The 16,292-nt window shown below is 28.4% G+C and overlaps 1 protein-coding gene across 1 annotated transcript; it reads right to left on the minus strand.

Annotated features, from left to right (window-relative positions):
* Positions 1-9,138: 9,138 nt before the first annotated feature.
* LOC100790562 (short-chain dehydrogenase reductase 2a) lies at positions 9,139-11,415 on the minus strand. Its single transcript, XM_003522094.5, has 2 exons — positions 10,965-11,415; positions 9,139-10,226 (listed from the first exon to the last, which is right to left on the minus strand). Exons 1-2 carry the CDS (start codon positions 11,051-11,053, stop codon positions 9,380-9,382), a joined length of 936 nt encoding a protein of 311 aa, XP_003522142.1. The 5' UTR covers positions 11,054-11,415; the 3' UTR covers positions 9,139-9,379.
* Positions 11,416-16,292: the final 4,877 nt, after the last annotated feature.

Consider the following 16,292-nt stretch of genomic DNA (forward strand, 5'->3'; position numbering starts at 1 on the left):
CATGCACACGCTTGCACGCGCGCGCACACACACACATATATGTGTGTGTATAATTTTACTTATTTAGTTATCTATTTTTTCATTTACTTATTTTATGGGATAAATTTAATTTATTTAGATTATTATAATGGTAAGTTATAATCGACAACACAATATTATTTCATTGTTAACATTAATTTTGAATTCGAGTCTTGGATATATACCAATGTTAATTATTTTAAAAAAAAAATTATTATCCACAATAATCTAACTTGGTTCAAGCATGATAGCCTCCAATGAAAAAAAAAACATGTAATCTTAACAAAAAAATGATAATTTATTTACTTTTAATCTTTGGTAAAATTATTCAATGAAAATTAATGAGAACTAAATTGTTTTGTTTGGTTAGATTGCATTTTTCATTATTCCATTTTTTACACAATTATTCATTATTCCTTTTGAGTGCTATATTAAGTAGTTTGAAAAATTCATATATTATTGAAATCCTAAATTAATACAATTCATATCCTTAAAAAATTACATATATAGTTTATTTTTCTATATCTGTTCTATGCAATTATTTTTAATTAATTTTTAGTCAATTTATTATGTTAAAACATATTACGACTTGCACCACACATTTAGGCTATTGATTTTACATACTATATAATCGTTAAAATAAAATAAGTCAACATGGCATGACACAAAATTTTGAAGGAGGTCAATGCACTATTTTATTAAGGAATTAAAACTATTTTACAAGCATTATTTATAAATTAATGTTAAGTTTTCTTGAAATACCACAACAAGAATTTAACATCTATTTAAAATCTTAAGTTAGATTTTAAACACTTAGAGAAGAATCATAACAAAGAATGAGATGAAATTGGATGTAATAGTGATTATGGTCAAGCTTGTGATGGATATCGCACAAGGCTAATTTCAATCCTTATTTGTGCAAAAGGAGTAAAAAATGTGTCTAGTAAACTTGCATGTGCTCCCAAATGCAATTTTCTTTTTGTATTCAATATGTGTTGTTACTTGTATGAAAGAATGTCGTAAAACACGTCCATCGATACTAGCTATTTATGTTTGTCTTATTGGTTGTGTTGGTTTCCGACAACAATGATATTCACTATCTTACTATATTGGCCTCTTTTTATTATCTTATAATTATCTTTATAATTGGGTTAATTATATTCTTACATATACTTGATAATTTATTGTATGTTTCATATTCTCGTGGTCGTGTGACGTATATGATAGATTATTGCTTGTTCATGATTGTTAGGAAGGATAATGCTTGTTCATGATTGTAATAAACAAATCTTAATCTATTAGTAACATTTATTCTTTATTTTTCACAATTTCGTCATCCAATTGTTTCTCTTCATTTTTCCTATGCTCCTTTGGTATGCCAGAAAATATTCAAATTATCAAATTAATGATGTCATTAATAACTTATTAGAGCCAAATGAAAAATGTAAGTGAAAATATAGTGGTGAGCAACATATCAAATGTTTGAGAAATTATTATAAAAACATGGCTAGACACTCCACAAAACAAATCTAACTAAATTTATCTTTTGATTGAAATATTTACTCTTGTGTTGAGTTATGTTTTAAAAAAATCATTTTTGTGAACTAAACAACAAAGCTCATTTATTATCAACATTTTTTTATGATTTAATATTTAAATGGCAGAGGATATTAGCAGGTGGTACAATTATTGCATATATACTTTCTGGCCTCAAATAATATTATATCAATTTGACTAGTTTTGTTTAGATTTGAATAACTAATTACTGTTATACCTTGCAACAAGAAGATTGGATGGCAAGGGAAATTGAAAATAGAGAAAACAATTATAGGACAATTCTATTATTTATATATACGAGAAGTTCCTTCAAAGTTTTTGGACAAATATTTGGCATAATATGATAATCCCACTAAGTGATATAGTTTTTGCATGTTACTTATATATTTAACAAACATATAAGTAATCTAATAACAAAAGCAAATGTTTTATTTATATAAAAATATTTTTTTCCCGAGGAATTGAATGTAAAGTGATAACTATTCCTTTTTTCACTAAGAAATATTTGTCAAATATATGGAAGAATTTTTTGTGTGCTGCAATTTACTCCTTCTATTCCTAAATATAAGATCATTTTTAAAAGTTTATTTATCTCTTTTTTATAATAATTTTTTTTAATTTATAGATTCATCAATTATTTTTTAACACACTCTTACTTAGTTATTCTCTTTTTAAATATTAATGAGAAATAATTAAGTGAATAAAAAAATAAAAATAATAATTTTAAAATAATAATATAAATAGTTAACATAGAATTAAATAAACTAACTATTTTTCTCAAAAGAAAAGTAAATTAGTTTAGAAATTTTAATTAAAAATCATACTAAAACTTGACCCACTCTAGAAGTACTAGGATCTCAATCATTCAATACACTAAAACAATTCATTTCCAGAGTTCACCTTAATATATCAACAATCTATCTCGTACTCATCATCAACATCCATCCCAAGCACATCAATAACATAAAAATTGGAAATAAAGATAAAAAAAATTAGGAGTATAAAATATCTAGTTGTATTAAAAGATGTCAATGCATTTGAACAACGATTAAATAAATTGAATTTATTAACAATTGAAAAGAAAACATTATTGCATCTCAAAATGTTTGAGAAATAAATTTAAGTAAAATTATAATATTTTTTCAAAACATTTCATTTTTAAAAAATAACTCTAAATCTAAATAAACATTAAATTAGCCCTAAATATTCTAATACCATTATAAAAATTTAATCAGTGTATGCTAAAATGATTAATTTTAAATTTAATTTTTTTAGTAATTTAATTTCAAAAACTAACTTATAGGATAATGGTTGTCCTCCACTTATATATTCTATCTTAGTATTATTTTTGGTTAACGTGAGACTTGAATTTTTTCAATAAATCATATATGTCTATATTTATTAATAAAAAGTTTACCATGTCTTTAAAGTCAATAAAGCTATATAAATAATACATTTTATTTTATGCATAAACAAAAACTTGCTTAATTTTTATCTTTGCATCTATACTGCGCCTCACATTATTTGCTTTTCTTTTTGTATGAATTCCTATAGTCCAATATTATGCTTATATACTTATATTATTTTCTTTTACTATCTTCAATATAGTTCCAACACCACAGAAGGAAAAAAAAAAAAAACACCCTTGTATAGATTAGACACAGGTAAAATTGGAAGTATATATTATTGCATCATATATTTAACAATACTAACATGCGAAAATAGATCATATCATACATGATATTCAAAAGTGCACTTTTGCACTGTGCATGACATTATTTGCATTGCCTTCGCATGCTAGCATCAATCTTAACAATAGGATTAATGTAGTGAATCTTTAGTCCAGGTAAGTATTTGCTGTCTTTGCATATAGAATAGCTAGCTTCAGAACTTTTTACTTGTTCTGCCCCATGCCATACATATGCTAGCTCCAACGTGCCGTGAAATTCAAAGTTCTCTCACTCCTGCACATGGGAAAGTTCTCTTAGTGCTTCTTTTGACCTTTTACCTTGCTTAATGGGGGTGAACAATTTTATTATTTGGAGTGGTGTTTTTATTTACGTTTTTTAATAATATGTTTTGAGTGACATGCACTACTCACATTTGAATGTTTCATATACTTTATGTTTTTTGTTAATGTAGTATTTAGCAAATAAAAATTAAATGATTAATATATATTATAGGCATATAATGTATTTTATTATTATCGGAATCCTACTATATTCAGTAATATATTAACATATTTTAAATAAAAGATATAAGAAATGAGACTAATCAAACATAAAATCATGTTAATTAGTAAAAAAATAAATTAAGGATATCAATTATTTAAGAGAAATGATATATATATATATATATATATAATCATATATCAAATATCTCATTTATTCTTATCATTTTTTTTTATCTTTTTTTTTTAATTTCTTCTCACATCATATCATTTATAAGCTACCACTTATCAATTATCATTTATATATTTTTCTTCCTGTTCCCTCTCTTTCTCACTATAGGTGTCAATTAGCAGTTTAACACCCAAATTCATGGATTGTTTTCCATTATTTAATGGGTTTAAGTAAGAGTGTCTCAAGAATCTATGTTAAGAAAATATATAAAACAAAAGTAATTTTTTAGATTTTCAATGTTTTTAGCATTTCATATTTTATTTGAATTTTTCTTTATCATTCTTTAATATGCAAGTATTGACAAAACAAACTCCTTATTTTATTTTCGATTTATGGCTGTATTAGCTAGGCTATATATAGATACAGTTCTCCCTACTTAGCTAGGACCCTCAATCCAAGCACTTGAACTCACAAGTCTTACCTCAAACTTTGATAATGTTAGGACATTTGACAGTTTCTCCAATCTTCAAGGTAGTGGACTTTCTCTGTTATTGAGCTGTCTGTAACCACTATCCACAAAACAACATCGATGATTTTGAAGCATGTGTTACTGAATGTCAATTGTGCACTAATTAAAAACATGCAAGTTCAAAGTTTGTGTTCTGCGAGGTATTAACTTTTTGGACTAATGCCAGTATGCCACCAAATGCTTGCATCTGTGAAGGAATGTCCACTAATTAATTAAACACATCTCAAATATCAAGAACTACAAATCAATTTTTAACGTGACTTAAGAAACCAAAATTAAAAAGTTACTTGTTGTTTAATAGTATTAAAAATTAAAGCATGTTTTGTATATTTTAAAGTACTTAATAAAAACAAATTTTGTTTTTATTCTTGAATATATGTCTAGATATACTCGTTAAAGGAATTCATAAAGAGTTTTAAGTTTAACGTTCATACTAAATTATTATCTCGGAGTATGTACGGGGTGAAATGAGTGACTTATTATCTCACATGAAGACCACATATTCTTCATCCAAATTAATGGTAAATCGTCACTCTAATTACCTAAATATTGAATTTGCATTCAACTTAATTTGCACCCAAGTTATAAATGAACCAGTTTATTTAAACTTATTTATTGAAATAAATATTTATTTTAATAAAATAAATAATTTATATTTTTTAGTGTATTTATCTAAATTGATTCTACTTAAAGAAAATATAATTTTTTTACTTATTTTAAGAAAAAAAACATTTATTTTAAAGTTATTTTTAAAAAAATTTAAACAAAGTCATCCAATATCTTAAAACTATTTTGAATCCCAGAATTTATAAAATTTCACCTAAATAATTTTACAATAAAAAGATAAAAATAATAATAATACATTAATCATCTTTTATTTTAAATATTTCACTAATATTTTTTCGTTTTCTTTATCTCTTTTTATCACGTCATAAACTTTATCATATATATAAAAAATTTCTCTTTTCTTTCTTTCTCTTTTTAAGTGTTAAATAATATTTTAAGTGTCTATCAAACATTTAAAAAAAAAATTCAAGATTGCCTCAAAATATACAAAGTTGGTAAAGTAATAGTAAGCATACCTTCACTTTTTCTTTCAATCAATCTTTTTTTATTCATTTTTTCTTTTTTTCTTTTGTCATCAGATTACTTATCATGAGTGTGTTTGGAAACTCATGATCACCAACGTGAAAAATCACATCCACTCTAAGCGACACAAAGTTGCTTCCACATTTTTAGGCCGTAGACGTTGAGAGACTGTGGATATGCCGTTCAAACTTTTCCAAACATTCAATGCATTTTCCTCTTTTTCTTTTATGTTTTTTTTTTCTATTTCTCTTTTCTTTTTACCTAATACATCCTAAAATGGGGTATATACATTCTTCTTTTCCCAAAAATATATTAAACTGCCACAAATTTTCCCTTAAATGATACAAAATCCTATATTATATAAGAGAAAAAAGTTTAATGAACACTCCAAACTTATCATGTAACACCTAGAAATTAAAGAAAGGAAAATATAAATGTATAATACTGTTTATAATGTGATAAAAAAAATAAAGATAAAGAAAAATAAAAAATATTAGTGGAATATTTAAAATAATAGAATATTTGTGTGTTATTACTTTACAATTCTCCTAGCTAACCTAGCTAGCAAGCTCTTTCATTTCCGCATAAAAAAATAGTCAAAATGAGTTCTTCGATTGTTTATTAAAATATCTTCTTTGAACTTACGGCTTTCACAATTCTTCCACAAACTAATTATAATAATTAAATTACGTACTCGTTCAACATGCCGTTAGTTATCAATTAAATACGCTATTTGTGACTAGTCAACAAAATGCCAGAATATACCAAGCTCAGAATGTATCAATTGGAGAGTGAGTTTGTTTTAACGTTAGAGAATCTTAATAGACAATTGAATCCAACGATACAAGAGATTTTTTTTTCCCAACAAGTATGCTCTTTTTGAAATAACTATGCTTCAAACACTCTCTGACACTAAATGTGAATATCTTTCTCAGTGAAAACCAAACCTTAAATTAAGCATGTTATGAAAAACTTAATCCCTTCTACAAAACTCAATGCTGATTCGTACAAAAAAACAAATTGAAATGAATTGTCTTTAAATATGTGCTAACTTGAAAACAAACTCACTCTTAATTGTTGTAGCAAGTTAGCTGTTGAATGTTGCTGGATTAGGTAGTTCCTGTCAGCTAGTATAGTGTGGTCCAAAACAAGATACGGGTCAGAAATCGCTTGCACAAGATCTAGAACTTCATATATTTTTTTTTAAGATTTGGCCACAAGACCCTGCTGCTGCATCTTTGTCCACCCATTTCTTGCTGTCCAAACTAACTTTTTTTTTTCTTATACTAATTTTCAAGTATAGTGACTTTGATGTCCAATGGCAAGAAATTGATTAGGTCGTTCACACAACCCTTGTCTAGTATCAAAGTCACCACCATGAGTCCATGACAGGCTAGATAGATACCAATTTGGATCTTCAAAGGTTAAAATACAAAGTTCAGTTTAGAAGAAAGTAGTGATTGATGAAAAAAATTGAGTTAATTTCTTAAGTTGTTAGATTATGAATTTAATTGGAATAAATCATAAATTAAACATTGTATTTTTTACATTTTGATTTATTCATAAATGTTATATCATAATTTTTTTTTTACAATAATTGTCTTGACAATTATATTAATTAACAATATTTTTTGATTGATTGACACTAAACATTATAAAAATTTTACATTAAGAGTGTACAAAAATTAAATCTAAATCACAAAATATTATATCATTGAAAGTAATTAATTTTTGTGATAATTATTTTAAAATTATAAAGTGTTATGTAATTGATTAATAATGTAAAAAATATATATTAAAAATATATCAAAATTAAATTGTTTGATTCTTTTATCTTATTTTAAGTTAATTGTATTTTATAATAGTAAATATATTTTTTTTAAAAATTATATTATGATCATATAAAAAGATAGATAAATATGAAGATTATAAGGTCATAAATATAAAACAATATACTAATTCATAGTCTTTGAATTTTTTTGTCTTCAAATGAAAACTTCATGAAAGCTGCATTCTTAAATGGACAAAATTTAGGTAGGTGCAGCATCATAAGTATTTTTATAGTACTATTTTCAATCAAAACTAGATTTCATCTTAATAGTACATACCTGCCTTAAATGCTGACTTTTATTACAAAAGTTATTGAAATGAGATTTTAATTTTTATAAAAAATAATACAAAAAGCAATTATGGTACTACACCTAAATTTTATTTCTATTAAATACATCGTGCATTTTAATTAGAGTATACCCTTCAAGATTATGCAACTATATGCAATCTTATTCCGAATCTTGAGAATATTTGCTACACAAAACCAGTGAGTGTATTGTGAATGAAGAAGGTACTAGTGGGTGGTTAGCTAGATAATGCTGTCTGCTTAAAGGCTTAACTAAACTTTTAATTAAACTGACATTGATAAGCCACTTACGAATAAAAACAATGAGAACCTGTTAATCTGACTCAATTGCTGATGTTCATTCTTTATTTGTTTGGAAGCTGACAAAGAGGTTCATCTACTTGATACTTGATTATATATTCTCTCTGCAGCTTCACAACCTGAACCAGGACCAGGACCTTTAAAATTAAAATTAAAAAATGAATGGTAGTTGATTGACCTTTGAAAAACTAGCTTACAAATCCAAATCAACCAATTAAGGAAAGTCGTGAGAAGTTACCTCCTTAATCTTTGACATAACCAAGGGAACTGCCTTTGTATTATTTAGTTGCATGAGAGTGTGATGAGTCTATTATTTTCAAACACTAACTACATTTTTAATTCTACTTGTCATATGTTATTATTTATCTAACCCACTAGTCAGCAATAGGACACTTATTTGATAGTTTTTATAAATTTTTACAAATACTTAAAAGAGATTTAAATTGATACAGAGAAATTATATTAAAGTGATGGTGCTACAAATTTAAAAATTAAAACAAACTAATAGAAATATTTCACATTATGTTAATCGATCCAATTACAATTAGACTTGAATTATTTAAATAAAATTTTAAATTCAAGTCTTGTAAATAATAATAATAATAATATGTTCAGGATGAAAAATTTTCACTAAAGATTACCAGCTGGCCAAATTTTCTAACAGTAGGTGCGTGGTGATCAGAAGTCAGTTATACAGTGTTTTAGACAATGTCAGATATATACTTCAATTGTTAATATTGATTGTCCTGACGATTTATTGTATCTTTATTCAGGTATCATTTTATTTATGATATTGCAATAGTCCAACAAGAATATGCAGTTCCCACATCCCACATGAGGTACATTATTCAATCTGAAGATTAAACTATAATGCCTCACCTTCATACGACAGTGCAGAAAAACTATCATACGATTCTATCCAATCCTATTATTTTGAAATTTAAAAGCATGACAAAAAAAGAGAGTAATATTATTAACACTACTCTTGGTACCTAAATTGATTGTATAACACAAGAAATACTTATTCGTTGACTACACTATTAGAAAAATTAAAATAAGTTCTGAAAGTACAATTTGTGATTAGGAACTAAAACAATAATTTAATCGTAAATTACTAAAAAATACTAAAGAAGTAAGTAAAATGCATGTTAAAATATTAAATGGATGAATTTTTCACTTATATATTATTCAACTTGCTAATTATTATTCAATGTGAGCCTTTTTAATTCACACTTGCATCACTTTGCATCAATTAACACTGATCATTCAAGTTTCAACACAATGATGACTAGGGTTAAAAAAATAAAATAACTACAGTTACATTAAAATGAATAATTTTACAATCATATCGCGATCCTACATTGACAACCAATTAATTAGGGGGAAACAGTAAACCAAGATAAAAAGTTACAAACCAATGCAATTTCTTGAGGAGGTGACTCCACCATCCACAACAAGATTATGACCACTAACATACTTGGACTCATCACTAGCAAGATAGAGAGCAGCCTCAGCAATATCTTTAGCCCTAAGAGTAGCTCCTTGCAAATTAGCAAGCCCTCTCACAAACCCCTCCATTTTCTCCACTTCCTCTTGATAGGGCAATCCAAAATTGATGATACCCTCATCACCCTGATCGTCATCGTCGTCATCACCACCACCACTCTTCCAAGCATTCACAAGCATGTTGGTGGCCACCCCAAAGGGTGAAATGCAATTAACCCTAATTCCATACCTCCCCAACTCACAAGCAGTGTTCTTGGTTAACCCCACAATGGCATGCTTAGAAGCAGTATAAGCATGTGGGCCAAGCCCCCCCATGACTCCAGCAACACTAGCAGTGGAAATGATGCATCCAATTCCCTTGGGAATCATCACCCTCGCAGCGTGCTTGATCCCCAACGCCATTCCCTTCACGTTCACACTCATCACTTTGTCGAATTCTTCTGGGTCGAAGTTGATGATGCTCTTATTCTTGGACTGGTTCCCCAACACCCCTGCATTGTTGAACATTATGTCAAGTTGGCCGTAGCGAGAAACCGTGGAACGAACCAAGTTTTCGACCTCTTCCTCTTTGCTAACGTCACAGTGCACGTAGGTGGCTGATGGGGCCAAGGTCTCGGCCAGCATTGTGCCTAGTGCGTCCTCAACGTCGGCGATGACCACCCTCGCACCGTTCTTCGCGAAAACTCGCACTGTTGCTTCGCCTATCCCTCTTGCTCCACCGGTTACAATGGCTACCTTGCCTTCCAACCTATGACAATATCAAACACTTTATAATTAAGAACTATAAAAGGGTAATGACACCTGTTCAATTTCTCCCTCTAACAAAAAAAAAATACCAATTAACAACTAACATAGATTATAATTATGTCACCATTTTAAAAAAAAACAAAATTGATGGAGTTTACCATTTCTTGGCAACCTAGAGTATAATAGTCTAAATGGTTGTCGAATAATTAAATATAAATGATTTGTAACTTGTAAGTAACACATTCTTAGATAGGACTAACTTCAAAATTGAAGATTAGTCTTAGTCAATCAAAAAGACTAAAATATGTTAGAATACTTCACAGTCATGAGAGAAGCCAGAGATCTTTATTACTGTGGTTTTAAAAAAAAAAGAACTTAATAGTAAATGCAGATTTTTGTGTCTCTATGGCTTGTTAGCTCTTAGGACATACAAAGTTTTACAATGTCATGTGTTCAATTAGACCTGGCTAGCTGCAGAATGTTAGAATATTTACAATTGGTAAAAACTTATGAAAGGTGGTAGTGTTTTGCTTCTTTGGAGAATAATGGGGTGACCATGTATGGTTTTGCATCATCTTGGAGGAATCCAGAACAAATTTGGGGTTTTCAAGATGCCTTTCAAAATTTCTTTTTTGACCACAAAACAGCATGTTAGCATTTGTTTAAGAAAACAAAACTGAAGAGGCAGAGTGAAAGGGATGGTGTTTTATTCTATAAAAAAAAAAATTGAAAATAGTACCTTCTAGGTGAAGATGAAAAACTGCTCTCTCTTGAAAGGATTGGAACTCCATGAAGGGGTTTCTCAGGCATTACTTCAGCAGCAACCATGGTTGTGGCTGAGTATATATAGTGAGGGCAATGCAGAGAGAAACAAGGAGAGAGACAGAGGAGGCAGAGGCTTACAGAGCAAGTGTAGTTAGAATGAATGGAAAACAAGCCTATTTATACTTGAGAGGATTTTGGGGTTGTATTGGTTGGATTGGGAAGCTTCGTTTTATTTTCAAATCAACAATAATATTTTTATATCTTGACAAAAATAGTTTTATTTCTCTTTTGACTCAATTTGTATCATGCCATATTATTATTTTTATTTTTTTTATTTCTCTATCTATCTTTCACATTTTATGCCCTAAAAATAGACAAGAATATTTTTCATTTCCAAATTTGTTTTTAATTTATTATTATGATTATTTCTTTATTTCTAGTTGTTATTACAAAATCATTGATTTTGGTATTTAGATCTTTATTTCCTGTTGCCAGCCGGGACTTATTTCCAAGTATACAGGATTTATTATTATTATTATTTCCTCTGAAACCCTAATTGCCTAGTCAGTGACGGAAAGGTGATAGGTGTACGACAGTTCGACCTTTAAAATAAATAAATAAAAATATATAACCTGTGGTACAGTGTACCAACTGCACAATTATTAAATTGAATCTCAATTAAAAAAGTTTTGATGTGATCTTGCACAGATTCAAACTAATACAGTTTGTGAAAATATATAAACATTTTAATGCCTAACTGAAATTTTGTATGTCAAATCCTTGTTTATTTAAAATTTATTTATTTATATTAAATTTTGACTAATCCTAATTAAGTGGACTTTTTCCATAACAAATTTTATTAATTTTTTTTATTTACAACTGGAAGTTAGATAGCATTTAAGGAACAAAAAATCAAGCTTCTTAATCTTATCACTTAAATGAACAATTGTTAGTACGTAATAAAAGATTTATTTAGATAGCTATTGTGGAGTATTTTTTTCTAAGTCGTAATTAGAAATATATTTTTTTGAATTTTTTCATCCAAAATAAAATTGTATTCATATAATTTTTCTTTTTATTTGAACACAAGATAATGACATATAAATTTTAATACAAATAATAATATCATCCATCATAAAATACATGTATCATATATTGAATTTAATTTATAAAAAAATAATGACCTATCACATTTGTTGAAAGATGATGAGTTTAAATTCAATGGCTGTAACTCACTCAATAATACACATTGAGTTTAGAGAATAATATTTAAGTCAAATACGATAATTATGAATAATAAAAATTTTCTTTTTGACGTTAATGAGCTTTAAGTATTATTATAAATTTTAGACTGAAAATTAATCTCACCATCCCAAAAAGAGCCAAAGAATGGTTACCGGCAAGAAAAGAAAAAGTCGTAAGTTTTGGCTTTGGAGAGCATTGGTAAATGGCAGCTGAGCTTCACGAAAGCCAATTTTTTAATAGGTTGGTCTATGAATAAAAATATATTTAACTAATTAAATAAATAAAATAAATTGAGAATTTAAATTATTTATATAATAATTTTATACGAATTTTTTAATATATTTTTCTATTTTGTATCATATTAATTATTTTATTTTACATTTAATTACTTTTTTTATTATATAATTATTTTATGTTCATTGACCGAGATACTTTATTTGTTTTATCTATAAAATAAACTGTTTTGTTTTATATTCTTTTTCCCTTTTATTGTATGATTCTTTTATTTTTACTGTTCATTGATCGAGATACTTTATTTGCCGCGATATATCATTAGTATAAATGTCTTATCTAAACCAAACTCTCTTTTGTTTATATTCTTTCTTCTTCTTTTTTTCTAGTATAATTCTTATACTTCTACTGTTCATTGAGACAGATACTTGGCATGATTTATCATAATCATTAATTCAAATATGTTTTATCTAAGAAAAAAATCATACACTAATGTAAATTAATTTTACAAAATCAGTCCATTACAACTCACATGTATAATAAATTTGTTAACTTTTATAATAATTATCTTAAAAATCATATAAACATTAATTTATGATTTGATAATAATATAAAATTCAGTGTATGATTATTAAACTTTTTATCTAAAACAAACTTTTTTTCGATTCTATCAATGTAATATGTCATTACTGTAATGCTCCTGATTGTCGATTTCTCGGCAATTCACACTCTATGTTACTTCACACAGTAATATTTCATTCAACTTCTTGTTAGTGAGAACCATCCACCGGTCAAAACCCTCCATAAGTCTCCCTTTTCAAGACCTCAACAATTTGTTTTGCTACTTTCAGAGTCAATGATTATCCCCACAAATAAACATGAGACTTTTCAGCATGTTTTTCTTCTCATGCGTTTTTTGAGAAATTTTCTAGAAAGTCACTCATCTAAAAAACACACGCTAGGAGTAGCTATTGGATGAGTGACCTTTTGAAAAGTTTTTCAAAAACCATGTAAGTGAAGACAAAACATATTGAAAAGTCTTATGTTGATTTGTTGAAACAGTCATTGTTCCTGAAAGCAACAGAAACAGATTGTCGAGATCTCGAAAAGAACTACCTAAGGAGGGTTCTAACCAATGGAGGATTCTGACTATTAAAGATATTGAGTGAAGTGTCATCATGTGAAGTGTCGTAGTGTATGATCCGCTAAGAAGTAGATAATTAAGGATGTTACAAATGGTATCAAAGAAAACCTCTCCCTTAGTATGGTGTGATTCGAGAATGAACCAAGTGAAAATTGGTAGGCATGTAACACCCTGAACGAATTACACCTAAAATGAGAAGGATCCTAAGATTGTACAGGTATGGAACTATACAATTGACGATAGCTTTAAGGAATTAATTGGTACTACCTGTACCAACAAGATGCATATACATTTCTGTAGTCCATTACTTAAGAACTCCACAGTTAAGCGTATTTGGCTTTGAGTAGTTATGAGATGGGTGACTTTCTAAGAAGTTTTCCTGAAAAATATGTCAGTGAGGACAAAGTATGTTGAAATGTCTCATGTTGGTTTGTGGGGACAACTAATGATCTTGGAAGTCATCGAAGCAGATTGTTGAGGTTTTGAAAAGGGCTACCTATGAAGGATTTTGACTGATGGAGGGTGCAGACTAACGAGGAGTTAATTGAAGTGTCACTGTGTGAAGTGTCGTAATGTGAGAGCCATCAAGAAATTGACAATCAAAGATGTTACAAGTGGTATTAAAGTAGATCTCTCTTCCAATACAGTGTGATTTAAGAATGAACCAAGCGGAAGCTAGTGGGCATGTAACACCTCAATGAATCACATCGAAAAGAGAGGGATCCAGAGATTGTACATGTATGAGACTGTACTGTTGATGATGACTTAAAGGGGTTAATTGGTATTACCTATATCAACAAGATGCATATACTTTTTGGTAGTCTATCATATAAGAACGCAATAGTTAAGCGTGCTTAGCTTGAAATAGTTATAAGATGGGTAACCTTTTGGGAAGTTTCCCAAAAAACATGTGAGTGAAGACAAAGTATGCTAAAAATTCTTGTGTAGATTCATGGAAACAATCATTGCTCTTGAAAGCAATCAAAGCAAATTATCGAGATCTCAGAAAGGGCTACCTATAGAGAGTTATGACCAATGGAGGGTTTTAACCAATAAGGATGTTGAGTGAAATGTCACTGTATGAAGTATTGTAGTGTGTGAGCCGCTGAGAAGTCAACAATCAGAGATGTTATGATTTAAAATTATATTTCAAATTCGTATTCAATGTTAAATAAAAATTACTTATATATAATCCATCTTGACTTTTTCATAAAACTGATAAAATATTACTCCTTTTATTCCTATATATAAGACCAAATTATCAAATTCATCAAGATTAAAAAAAGAGATTAATTTAGATTATAACAATAAATTTGTTTTAAATTTATAATTTTTTTCCAAAATTATCCTTGTCAATAATATTTATTTTTCTTCTAATTGTTTGTCAATACATTCTCTCTCTTCTATTAATGAGGGATATTTCTAATATAAAAATAATTAATACAAGAAACATTATAAATTGAATCTTATAAAAAGAAATAAACATAATTTGTAACTTGAGTTTTATAAATAGGAATGGAAGGAGTAAAATGTGGATGCATCAAATCCATCAATGAATAATGGAAACAACATTCCAAAACTTTGTTGGTTCCCTTAGTTGTATATATAGAGAATTTTTTTTGTCCTGAATAAGAAACTATGAATGTCTTCTAATCTATTGGATTAGAGATTAATTCCGCTTATGATATGTGATTGTCACTTATCTAAGAGTTGTGAAGATTACTAATCCTCCCCTTCCCATCAAGCAATCTGTTGGAAACCTCCTTCAATGATCAATTCAAGCTCAATTGTGACGGATATGTAATTTGTTCAAAGCAGTCCTAATAATGCCATGACTAGAGGAGTTTTTAGAGTTCATGGAGGTAACGTAATTTTTCCCTTTTCTTCCAACATTGGATCGTGTGTAATGTCGATCCCGCAAGCAGAATTATGGGGTATCTTACTTGGTATGTGTATTGCTTGGAGTAGGGGTTTTCGTATTTTTGAGGTTGAGACAGATTCAAAGCTTGATGTTAATTTGCTCCATAATGGGTGTGCCAGATCTCATCCTTGCTATGTTATGCTTCAAAATATTATGATGATGGTTAATCTTGGAGGTAGCTTCTCTTGGTTGCATTTGCATATTCTGCGTGAAGTCAACCAGGTGACTGATGCTTTAGCTAGATATTGTTAGAATCCATTAATTGTAGGGATTAGATATGATTTGAATTTAAATTGTAATTGATTTAAATCCCTATATATTTTCTCCTTTTTTATTTGTGATTCTATTTTGATATTTTATCCTCAATAATCATGGAAAGATAGTAGAGATGATCATGTATTTATTCACTGTTTCATATCAATGAAAATTACCAGATTCTATTTTCTTAACATGGTATCAGAGCCAACTCCAATTACCTTTCTTCTTTAGGAATTGAAGATTAGCTTCTGAGTATGAAAATGGAGGATAGGTCAAATAAATCAGATTATGCTCCACATATGCAGGATTTGTCTCCAATCCTTACACCTAAGCGTCTTGATGGTACAAATTATACTGAATGAGCCCTAAATGCAGAGAACAAGATTAGAGATCGTAGGAATTGGGATTACACTCGATCCTTTGGGGTTGATTACCAAGAAACCTTTGCACCAGTTGCAAAGGGTTACACTCAATCCTTTTGGGGTGATACCAAAAACCTTGCA

This window comes from Glycine max, chromosome 3, assembly GCF_000004515.6.
Source record: "Glycine max cultivar Williams 82 chromosome 3, Glycine_max_v4.0, whole genome shotgun sequence".
In the NCBI taxonomy this organism is placed as follows: Eukaryota; Viridiplantae; Streptophyta; class Magnoliopsida; order Fabales; family Fabaceae; genus Glycine; species Glycine max.

What these genes read in the sequence shown, in the direction of transcription:
- LOC100790562 (XM_003522094.5), bottom strand. Translation starts at nt 11,053, where the DNA reads ATGGTTGCTGCTGAAGTAATGCCTGAGAAACCCCTTCATGGAGTTCCA. An exon ending in TTTTCATCTTCACCTAGAAG is followed by an intron (nt 10,227 to 10,964) that starts GTACTATTTTCA and finishes ATATTGTCATAG; the next exon opens with GTTGGAAGGCAAGGTAGCCA.